The following is a 12,330-nucleotide window of genomic DNA, read 5'->3' on the forward strand; positions in this document are numbered from 1 at the left end:
AAAAGCATAACTGTGTTCAAAAAAGAATTAGATAAGCTCATAGAGGCTAGGTCCATCAATGGCTAGTAGCCGAGATGGTCAGGGACACAACTCCATGCTCCAGGTGTCCCTGAACCTCTGACTGCCAGATGCTGGGACTGGAGGACAGGGGATGGATCACTCAGATTACCCTGTTCTGTTCATTCCCACTGAAGCATCTGGCACTGGCCTCTGTTGGAAGACAGGATACTGGGCTAGATGGACCGTTGGTCTGACCCAGGGTGGCCTTTTTTAGGTTCTTACGAGCTTCTCCTTTAGCTCAAGTGGGAAGGGTCTGTCCTTTTGGTGCTGGAAAATGTAAGTTCTAGCTCAGCTGTCCTTGACATTTTGAGAGGCCCGTGGTGCCAGAGTTGGCTGTATCGTTTTTCAAGCTCTCTCCCACTCTGATTACATTTTCAAGGCTTTGTCCTGTGGGCTAGAAATTTAATCTAACTTCAGTTTTAACCATTTTTCAAATAAGCCAAATGTGGCTAGGGCTGAGCTTGCTGGATTACGACTGCTGGTTATCATCGCCTTGGGATGCTCCCCTGATAAACCTGTGCCATCCCAGTCAGTGCTGACACCAGGGTCAGACACGCAAAGAGAAAGAGACACAGTACACCATAAACAAACCTTGGCAGAGAGATTCCCTAATCTTTCACCCGATGTTTAGGCTCCTCGTGGAACGTGGAGTTGGATTGTTAAATCAGTGCCAGGCTCTTGGTCTGAGACATAATGGAATATGAGCTTTCAATAAAGCATAGGTGGGGGGAAGGTGTCATGTCATTATTTTATCCGATTGCCCCAGAACCTAGGCCTCTTACAGAAAGCTGGCCTCACAAAGGGATCACCGAGACACACAAAAACTAAAATCCTCCTACCCCCACATAAATTACAAGATTAAGCTAGGTGGCAACCCAAAGATGTTTAAAACAATTAGCCCCAACCTGAGTGTACAGTATGCACCGCCTCAAACAACAGAGCCCACGCTCTGTATTCTCATTTGGGTACCGCCTACTGTGAACAGAATATTCCCTCTCACAAGACCAAGGGAATTAGAGATGGAACAGGCCGAGGAGGGAAGCTGGTCCCTCCCCTCTGAGGATATGCTGTCTCAAATGTACACAGGTAAGCCTGGGCTGCAAGGCTTGGATCCAGCCTCCAGATGGTTAGATGCTGGGGATCTAGCTCAGGTCCATGTCTACCAGTGTATTTAGAGCATTCAGAATACTTTTTAAAACACCTGGTTTTGTTATAACATGGTTGGACCCAGCCATCCACAATCCTGCAAACAACTGCTACTGGGCATGGCCTTTACTATTGTGAGTAGTCTCAGACTTCAAATGACTTTGGCCCCTTGTCTTCTTCTGTTTGGAAAGCGTATCTGGGGCACTGCCACCAAACAAACAGAACTAAGTATCTGTCTTCACTGCAGAGTTAGCTTGGGTACTTACCCGGGTGTTACCCCTGACCCTGCTCCCATCCACATGCAAAACGCTCTCACCTGAGTTTTGTGGCCCTTTAAACCCAGGCTAACTGGAGACACAGGCTAATGCTGCTTTCACTCAGGCTGATAACCCGCCCACTTTGCCCTGAGGATACAGGCTAAACCACTCAAGTACTCAGAGTCCTCCAGGGCCTTCCCACAATTCCCTCTGTGTGCCCAGAAGGACAGACAAGTTCTCCCAAAATTCACTGGGAAAAATCATAGAGCAGCTCAACTTACTGCAGCACAAAAACCCATGGGATATGCCCGCAGAAGTCCAATGGAAGTGCTACACCAGTGAAGACACAATAACTTGGGCAGGGCTTTGCAGTGTGACTGCTCACACCTGGCCTAGGCTAAGCTGTGCCAATCACCCAAGTTAACTCTGCAGTGAAGACACACCTTAAGAGAAAAGACCCCTCCTATTCAAAATCTCATGGCAAGGAACAGAAATCCATACCTTGTTATAACTTTTTGGAAAGAGAAAAATAAGGTATTGAGCAGAAGCTCCCAAACAAGTGCACAGGATGTACCAGACCACTCAGATATTTTATTACAACATTTATTTTAGAAGAGAAGGCACTTACAATACAGAAAAAAATTGAAGAGGCACTGAGAGTGCAATTGAAATTAAAATGACACACATACACACACAAAAAGTTTACCATACAGAAAGAGCACCCTCCTCCGTTAACAATCCAGTAATGGAAATAAGCTACAGGTGACTATGTTTTTAAACAGTTAGGGCTTTTTTATATAAAAAGATAAAAATCGTTCTACTATTAATTTAAAAAAACCTACACACAACTGTAAAAGGTATCACGAGTTAGTGGTTCCTTCTCAAACATTAAGCCTTTCAGTTCCTGCATTGTAAGAGGTCTTGGTACATTTCAATGAGGTGAGCAGCCTCTCTCTGGCCAGAAAGCAAAGCACCATGGGTAGTGGAATAATACTTCCTATGAGTGGCCTCCCCCGAAAACATCACCTGCATAGGCTGGAGATGAGACAAGAAAGTCAGTGGAAGTTGCAGAGTTCCATCCATTACAGCTCCGGGAAAGAGTCAAACAGTCTATTGCCCTTCTACACCCCAAAGAGATGTGTCGCAGCTACATGCAGTTTTGAGTACCAAATATGTACTGGCTAGAGGGACTGTCTAGTACCCTCCTCTGAGGGCACGGATACACCAGTGCAGCTGTACTGGTGCAAATCATTTTTTATCCCACTGCAGCACATCTACACAAGAGGAGGTTTGAAAGTTTTACCTTCTCCACGGATTCTATTTCTGCTTCTTTCATCTCACACAATGCCATGTTCATGTTTTGAGGGTTACGTTTAATTTTTCCCAGTTTGACAAGATACATCCCAAAGCCACCAGATTCCCGGACTTAGAGAATAGTGGCATGTCTCTCCATTTTATAGCGTCTCTCACCACAGTATCTATGTGCTTGTTAAGGGGACCACATATGAAAAAGCTCTGGTTCATCCAGAGATTTTATTAATTAAATTCCCCCACACATGAGAGATATGAAAGAGGAAAAGGCTTCATGGGCTTCGAAGTGGTGAATTCCACAGGAAGTAGAGATGTTCACAGAATTTAAATTATTCAAAATCTCAACTACCCCTTTTAATAGGCACCTCTGCCCCTCACAATTATATAAAAAATGTATAGCCAAAAGAAGAGACAAGATCACGAAGTCGGATTCATAGAATCATAGAATATCAGGATTGGAAGGGACCTCAGGAGGTCATCTAGTCCAACCCCCTGCTCAAAGCAGGACCAATCCCCAACTAAATCATCCCAGCCAGGGCTTTATCAAGCCTGGCCTTAAAAACCTCTAAGGAAGGAGATTCCACCACCTCCCTAGGTAACCCATTTCAGTGCTTCACCACCCTCCTAGTGAAAAAGTTTTTCCTAATATCCAACCTAAACCTCCCGCACTGCAACTTGAGACCATTATTCCTTGTTCTGTCATCTGCTACCACTGAGAACAGTCTAGATCCATCCTCTTTGGAGCCCCCTTTCAGGTAGTTGAAAGCAGCTATCAAATCTCCCATCATTCTTCTCTTCTGCAGACTGAATAATCCCAGTTCCCTCAGCCTCTCCTCATAAGTCATGTGCTCCAGACCCCAATCATTTTTGTTGCCCTCCGCTGGACTCTTTCCAATTCTTCTGCATCCTTCTTGTCTGACAAGTCATCCTCTCTCTTGGAAGGGGGCCTAGACCCTGAGACAAAGCAAGTAGCCTGGGAAATTGCACAGACATAGCTGACACCTCACATGTCTTCTTATCGCTACGGTCAAACAACTAGGACTGCCTGAGAAGAACATTTTATCACACAGACTTGAACTCCCAGTGCATGAGCTTCACAACAAGGCGTAAGATCTCTTTAGTGTACTAGCACAGCCTCAGAAGGAGTTCTCAGTACACTGCTCTGGCATATTCTGAATTAGCCCTCAGGATAAGTCACAACTGAGGCCATGTTTAACACTCATTCATAGATGCCCAGATTCTAAGGCCAGACGGGACCACTGTGATCATCTAGATCTGACCTCCTGTACACACAGGCCATGGAACTTCCCTAACGTAATTCCAAGAGCAGAGCTTTCAGACAGACATCCTCTCCTCATTCAAAAATGACCGGTCTCCAATGGTTCATTAACCTAACTGTTAAAAATTTACACCCTACTTCCAGTCTGAATTTGTCTAGGTCCAATTTCCAGCCTTAGGATCATGTTACATCTTTCTCTATTAGACTGAAGTGCCCTTTATTATTATTATTATTATTATTATTATTTGTTCTCCATGTAGATACTGTAATCAAGTCACCCCTTAACCTTCTCTTTTTAACCTAAATAGATTGAGTTCTTTGAGCCTATCACTATAAGGCATAGTTTTTTTTTCTAATCCTTTAATCATTCTTGTGGCTTTTCTCTGAACCCTCTCCAATGTATCAACATCCTTCTTGAATTGTGGGCACCAGAACTGGACACAGGATTCTAGCAGCGTTCGCACTGAACCAAATCCAGAGGTAAAATAACCTCTCTGCTCCTCCTCAAGATTCCCCTGTTTATGCCTCCCAGGATCACTTTAGCTCTTTTGGTCACAGCATCACACTGGGGAGCACAGCCAGCATGACCCCCAAATGTTTTTCAGAGTCACTGCTTCCCTGGAACATGATGAAAAAAAGAAAAAGGAGGACTTGTGGCACCTTAGAGACTAACCAATTTATTTGAGCATAAGCTTTCCACTGAATGCATCCGATGAAGTGAGCTGTAGCTCACGAAAACTTATGCTCAAATAAATTGGTTAGTCTCTAAGGTGCCACAAGTCCTCCTGTTCTTTTTGCGAATACAGACTAACACGGCTGCTGCTCTGAAACCTATGAAAAAAAGGTTGTGTTTTAAAATGAATAAACTATCGCTATTGTAACACCCACAATTTCAAACAGGACTTTGCATCTAGCATAGACAGAGACAGTAGTGTTTAAAAACACATCAGCCAATCATGACCAACCTGAGATTCTCTTTTACAGGTGCCTGCCCCGGCTGATAGGGAGCAAACGTCCGAAGGTGCCTCTCTGTCTTCAATTCCCCCAAGCCACCCCCAAAAGCAGTAGTAAAAAGAACAGGCAGGTGAAGCAGGGAGGCAAAACCTCTCTGAATAAAATCATCCCAAGAACAGGTTTAAAATATTTGAGGGCAGATTTCCAGTAGGTAAAAGAAACAAAGAACTGCAAGGAGAGGAGAACGGAGGCACGCACAGATCAGTATAAATATTGTATCAAAAGTAGGCTACAAACCATGGAATCTAGCGAGCTGGAAAATAGCAACTCCCCTTAATAAAGTCATAGCCAACCTATCTCTCTCTCCATCCTAGTGTTCAATACTTACAACCGTCTTGGAGCTTTCCGTATAAGGCAGTGGCTTAGCAAGTTTCTCCACATCAGCCCCGCTAGACCCAACCTGGGTGTAAGAATAGGATCCTCGGAAGTTGGGATTGCTGCCCCATGAAGACCGCAGGATGCGGCGAGGTTTCGGAATGTTTGGATTCCCTGGGTCAAAACCAAAGGAGAAAACACAGTCCAGAGAAAAGCGGCTACAACATCGATGTGCCAAAGGCATGGGATGCGACCACTGGGGAGCTCAGCAACCTGCCCACGCAGTTAGTTATTTCTTCACATTTTTAAAATACAACTATAAATGCCTAACCATAGTGAGCCTGACAACTGTATGTAACAAGCCTAAAATAGTTCTCTTGAGGACAGGGGATGGTTATTCCTCTGGTTACAGCTCACCCCTGGTATGCTTACAACGCTGGAAGAATATTAGGTGGGCATACAACAGAAAGTTCCTTCACAGAAGCGTATGTTGTGACATCGTGGCATTATTGAACTGATGTATAGGACAGATGGACAAATAAGCAAGACCTTTATTCTTCAACCTGCACAGTCAAGGAACATGTACGCAGCCATCTGTAGGTTTTAGTAAAATTTCAAGGATAAAACAAAGGAATTAAAAATATGCTCTTCCAGGAAAATTAGGAGCAGGACCAGCAATGGTTCCAGGCAATGACTTGGGTTTGAAATGAAAAGCCTGAGAAGTGTCTGAGCTGTGCAGAAATAGGAAGCCACATTTTCAGATATCAGATTTGTCAAGGAAATTGCTGTCACAGTTTATTTTTAAAAGGTTGAGCATAAGCCCAAGAGAACATATAGCAAGCGCCATAACACAATGCAAATACTGTTGTACTACTCTAAAGTCTTCTTACAGAGCACATTCCAAAGCACTTACACAAAAGTCACACAATGTATTGTGCAGTGCCAACCCAAATAAGAGGAGGTGGTTAGAAATGAGCCTTTGTTGCCCTCACATTGTAAAGGGTGCATGTTCTCATTTTATATTGTCAAGGTGCCCAGAGGCCTTTAGGTGCAGGCGTCAATACATAACAGAACAATAATAAAAAGTTGATAACACTGGGAACATGACGTTGCCCTTACAAGTACTGAATTTTAAATTGAGAATCATACAAAAGCAGGGACAGAGATTAGAAAGAGATCATTCAGAGGTTCTTGGGGAGTAGGCAAACACATTGCAGAAGCCAGGGAGCTACTGAATTTGTGAAATGAAGAGAGTTTGCGGTATCTCTAGCCTGAATGGCAGTTATATAAAATCAGTGTGCTTAATAAAGCAATGACTTGGATACTTGTGAAAAAAACAACTTTGTATTTCCTTTTTGAAGATCTCCAAAAGTACCCTAATGAGTTTAGCTTCAGTCCTCCTGTGATTGAAGCAGCATCATTCCCATATCACTAACTGGAAACTGAAACACAGAGAGATAAAGTGACTTGCCCGTGGTCATACCGAAGTATCTGTGGCAGAGCCAAATGCAGATCTGAGACCTCCTTACTCTCAGCCCTGTGCTTGTGCCCAGACCATCCGCCTCTTCACAGTACAGACGCTCCCCGGGTTATGCAAGACCCAACTTACGCAAATTTGCACTTACGGAAAAATTTCCATATGCCAGAAATAGGATTTTCGAGTTGCAGAAATTTTTGCGTAACATACAGGTATACGTTTCCGACTTACGCCAAATTCGAGTTATGCAAGGCTTTCCGGAATGGAACGATTGCGTAAGTCGGGTGGCAGCGTACAGTGGAGGTGTAGGTAAACAGCAGTATCTATTATGCATTTAACTGAAGCATTCATGCCACTTTAAATATAAGAAACCTATTACATTTGGGGTGAGAAATTGTGGGGAGTGGGGAACGCTGGTCAAGAAACAGACTATCCCTCAACTTGCAGTAGAAATCCTACGGTGTCTTTAACTTCCACCTGGCCAGTCACTGCAGACAGATAGAGGGAGGCTCCATTTGACGGGAAATGAGAACATGCAAGACAAACTCCGCAAGCCACAATGTTGCAGTGCTCCCTTGGAAAGGAAGAAAACCAGTTAGGAATGCTACCTCAACCGGGCAGGGAAGCAAAACTCAGCTGAAAATCTGTCAAGAAACTCATCTAACAGGATACTCATATAACATTTTTTTGTAGATGGCTGGATATTCTGGCTGCTTCTGTTTGTCCACAGATCAAATAAATGCACTGATGTGGATGTGGAAACCCCTAAGAAAGGATCACAGATGCGCTATTCAAATAGAGAGATGACGGTTGTACAAAGACTTTGGCTATTGTTAACATAGGAGTGTGTGACCCTAGAACCTCTTGATGCCAACTGGCAGAGGGATGCATAAGGGTTAGAGGTATACCCCGGGTGTGGTATTTACATACCGCTCCACCAAAAAGTATCACTTCAGGTCTCTACTGAAAGCCTGTGTCACACTGGTCATCCTAATCTTTGCAAAATGTATGAGTGGATAATATATAAGGAGACGTGTATATATACCGCAAATTATGTTCTTAAATGCTTGGCTGACCTTTGTGTATTGTGTGCTTTACAACAGGACTCTGTTTGCATACTGAGTCAAATGCTAATGAGAAGATTGTGGGGACTTCAGAAGAAATTAATTGGAACACATGAACAGCAGGGGGAGAAACCAGTTTACAGATGAAGAGCAAAGGACTTGTCTCTTACATGGAGGGGTGCTGAGAGACACCCTGGCATCCTCCATCTGGGGAGACAAACCAGCAGTGGGCTTGGTCTTACAAAAGGGAGGTGTTCAGCCATCCAGTTGAAAAACACTGTGAGAAGGACTTTGGGTGAACAACACGTTATTTAACAGGAGGACAACTTGCTAGTTATGAGATTAGGCTCCAGAATGTGTGTTACGATTTTATTTTATATCTAATCATTTCTTTCTATTAATCCTACTTGCTTCTTCTCCAATCACTGTTCCTTGTCAAATAAACAAATCTAAATGCCGTGTGTTAAGTGGAGCGGTGATCCTGAGGTGACACCGATAGTCAGGTGCATGCTGTTCCCTTGGGAGCAGTGGATCTGTGAATTCCGTGAGCGTGCACTGGATCCGGGGCTGGATACTCCAGCGGATGCTCAGAGAACTCAGGGACTGGCGTGTATCTAGCACTAACCTGCAAAGGGACGACAGAGCCTGGTTAGGCTGAGAGTGCTCATGCTGCCTGTGGCTGGTGGGTCTGGGCGTAGACCCCAGGAAGGCACAGACAAGGCTCCCTCACACTCAGGGCAGGTGGTAGCGAGGTGACTCCCCACCCCGAGTACTCCTGGGAAGCGTCACAGAGTGTACCCATTATTATACCACCAGGGTTCATATTTCTGAATCTATGGAGGGGGAATCCATGGAACCCAAACCAGCCTCTCTATTCTCTTTTCATACTACTAGTTATGAGGCAAGGATATGTGGATTTACAGTACACAAACCAGGATATCATAGTTTTAGGGCCTGGTGAGGGATGAATGTGTGTGCATACACGTAAGTAACTCCCACTGAAATCGAGTGGAGTTTTGCCTGTGTGTTTTGCAGCATCAGTCAGCCTTGTAACTTGCTTAAGAGTGAGTAGGCAGAGCTGATGTACTTCCTTTGGATCAGTTCCTCCTAGAAAAATGGGTCTAGAGCTAACTTCCTCCAAAAGTTGGGTGGTTTTCTGATCTGGGGATTTAGGACTCAGTGTAGTCTACGGAAAGCCTCATTCACATCACTGGGCTTTATATCAAGCCCTTAGTTTGGTCCCTTGTAGAGTTAGGAGCCACCCACGAAATACAGACCAGGATCCAAGTGTTCCTGAAGACTGAGGGGTCGAGCTTTTCAGCTGTAGCTTTGAATATCTTTTGGAACTCCATGAGCGTTGTACATTATTGCAGGAAGTCCAGTAATGTTAAAACCCTAACCAAAAGTTAAACTGAAAAGTATGAGCACAGCTGAACATTTATTTTAGATTTTGCACTTGCAAACATTGTGAAAATGTGGAAGTCTAAAAGCTGAAGCATGTATGATGCAGAAAGAACAAAGCACATTTCACAGGGCGGGCACAGATTTAATACAGCATGCATCAGCATTAGAAAAATGCTGCATGGCTGAGTGAGTGCCTTGGCCATAGGCTCCCAGAAATCCAAATTCTTAACACTGAGAACTTAGCCAACACAGCAATGGGTACAAGGCCTCAGACTGCTAGAGCATGGGCGTAGTTGGGGGGTGGGGCGTTGCCAGCCTTATAGGGAGGCTCCGTGGTCAGGGGGCAAGGATCAGTGCATTTAACTTAATGCACCTAGCTGGGCCCCTGCTAGCAGCTCCCTGACCTCCAACTTTCTCCTCCTTGTCCACCAGCAGCCCAGGGTGCTGGTTGTTTGGTGGTCCTGGTGGGCCCCACGCTGCCGCATGTCTCTGTGCGGTGCAGTGGGGAAGCGGGAGCCTGGCATGAGGTGTGCCCTTGGCAGCAGCAGCAGCCGCCCCAGCAGGAAGGTGGCCACAGCAGCACCGGGAGGCACCAGAAAACGGCAGCATCCAGTCCAGCTGCAACAGCTGGTGCCAGAGTGGCCACAGCTCCCGTACTCAGGTCAGCACAGCAGACAGCATCAGCCTCCAGGGCTCCCCCGCTAAGCCGCCCCCCAGCACTGGCAGCCCAGGTAGTGCACAACCCGCCACAGTGCCCACCACCCAGGAGGGGGAAGAGAGCCAGCGAAAGTGGGGAGCGAGAGAGAGAGAGAACATGTCTCCGCCCACCTCCCACACACCCCTATTGGCCTGGCTGGAGCGGCCTCCTACCCCAAATACAGCAGGCAAACTAGGCCCATGGGCTAGAGGCACCCTATTTTAATCAGATTTAGAGGACACTAAATTATTCAGACACCCAGTTGTGAATTCCTGGAATTGTCAATGGTTCTCAGGCCAGCAAAATCTAGAGGGCTTTCACAGCAAATATAGATAATCCGCTACTCTCACTTGCATGTGAAATTTAAGCTTCCAGAGGCAGATCATCTCCTCTCCTCCTCCAAGAAGCATACCAAGAGTAAAATTATGCTGAGCCTAAAATAATAGAACACGGGCCTGATCCAACACCCACTGAAATCAATGGGAAGAGTCCTACTGACTTCAATGGGCACTGGACCAGAGCCTGTAACTTAAATGTACAGCTGAAGAGGGAAGTCCTAAGGGCTCCTGTATTCTGTTTATAAAGGAGCATGAGATAGCACCACACTGTCCCTCCATGCCCACCCCCATGTAAAAGCTACCCAGAGGTATAAAAATCAACAGCATTCATAGTGGGGCCTGATGGACCAGAAGATTTCCTGTTTCTTGACTTTAGCAAAGCTTTTGACACTATCTCCCACAGTATTCTTACCAGCAAGTTAAAGAAGTATGGACTGGATGAATGGACTATAAGGTGGATAGAAAGCTGGCTAGATTGTCGGGCTCAACAGGTAGTGATCAATGGCTCCATGTCTAGTTGGCAGCCGGTATCAAGTGGAGTGCCCCAAGGGTCGGTCCTGGGGCCGGTTTTGTTCAATATCTTCATAAATGATCTGGAGGATGGTGTGGATTGCACCCTCAGCAAGTTTGCAGATGACACTAAACTGGGAGGAGAGGTAGATACGCTGGAGGGTAGGGATAGGATACAGAGGGACCTAGACAAATTGGAGGATTGGGCCAAAAGAAATCTGATGAGGTTCAACAAGGACAAGTGCAGAGTCGTGCATTTAGGATGGAAGAATCCAATGCACCGCTACAGACTAGGGACCAAATGGCTCGGCAGCAGTTCTGCAGAAAAGGACCTAGGGGTTACAGTGGACGAGAAGCTGGATATGAGTCAGCAGTGTGCCCTTGTTGCCAAGAAGGCCAGTGGCATTTTGGGATGTATAAGTAGGGGCACTGCGAGCAGATCGAGGGACGTGATCGTTCCCCTCTATTCGACACTGGTGAGGCCTCATCTGGAGTACTGTGTCCAGTTTTGGGCCCCACACTACAAGAAGGATGTGGAAAAATTGGAAAGAGTCCAGCGGAGGGCAACAAAAATGATTAGGGGACTGGAACACATGAGTTATGAGGGGAGGCTGAGGGAACTGGGGATGTTTAGTCTGTAGAAGAGAAGAATGAGGGGGGATTTGATAGCTGCTTTCAACTACCCGAAAGGGGTTCCAAAGAGGATGGCTCTAGACTGTTCTCAGTGGTAGCTGATGACAGAACAAGGAGTAATGGTCTCAGGTTGCAGTGGGGGATATTTTGGTTGGATATTAGGAAAAACTTTCACTAGGAGGGTGGTGAAATACTGGAATGCGTTACCTAGGGAGGTGGTAGAATCTCCTTCCTTAGAAGTTTTTAAGGTCAAGCTTGACAAAGCCCTGGCTGGGATGATTTAATTGGGGATCGGTCCTGCTTTGAGCAGGGGGTTGGACTAGATGACCTCCTGAGGTCCCTTCCAACCCTGATATTCTATGATTCTATGATTATGGTTATTTCTAGATTGCTGGTGGCAAGTTCTGAGTTAGTGCACAAGTAGTGCTACTCCCTGCAATAGTAGTAATCATTTGGACTTACAGAGCATTTTCCTCTGAGCATCTCAAAACACTGATTATGTCTCTCAACTCTCTTGTGAGGCAGGGAAGTATTGCACCCACTTTACAGAGGGGTGCAGTCATTTTAAACAGACACAGAGTGGTGAAGGCCAAAATCTCCAGACTTGGGTGTCTGAAGCACCCGAATAAGTGGTTTGACTGTGAAAAGGGTGAGCTTGAACAGTGGCTGTGGGAGCTCAGGCTGCTTAGTTAGCTATCCAAGTATGGATTTGGAGCACCAAAATTCACCCAGCACACACAAATGAAAAAAATTCCTCATTTTCCCAGGGAGGTTTGGAAGAATAGCTATGAGCATTGTGAAAAACTTTCCCGCAGATAAAAAGAC

General features: G+C 45.5%; 1 protein-coding gene across 4 annotated transcripts in view; it reads right to left on the bottom strand.

The window, feature by feature from the left end:
• Positions 1-2,039: 2,039 nt before the first annotated feature.
• SMOX (spermine oxidase) overlaps positions 2,040-12,330 on the bottom strand; it is a 96,623-nt gene continuing 86,332 nt past the window's right edge. For 3 of the 4 annotated variants that reach the window (XM_037898321.2, XM_043544894.1, XM_043544893.1), the window contains 2 exons: positions 5,396-5,556; positions 2,042-2,498 (listed from right to left, as the gene is read on the bottom strand). In XM_037898321.2, coding sequence (XP_037754249.1) covers positions 2,361-2,498; positions 5,396-5,556 — 299 coding nt within the window. In that variant the 3' untranslated portion in view covers positions 2,042-2,360. Of the gene's footprint in view, positions 2,499-5,395; positions 5,557-12,330 lie in introns of all 4 variants that reach the window. The other variant, XM_037898323.2, reaches the window with a different exon arrangement.

The sequence above is a fragment of the Chelonia mydas genome, chromosome 4 (genome assembly GCF_015237465.2).
Source record: "Chelonia mydas isolate rCheMyd1 chromosome 4, rCheMyd1.pri.v2, whole genome shotgun sequence".
NCBI lineage: Eukaryota > Metazoa > Chordata > Testudines > Cheloniidae > Chelonia > Chelonia mydas.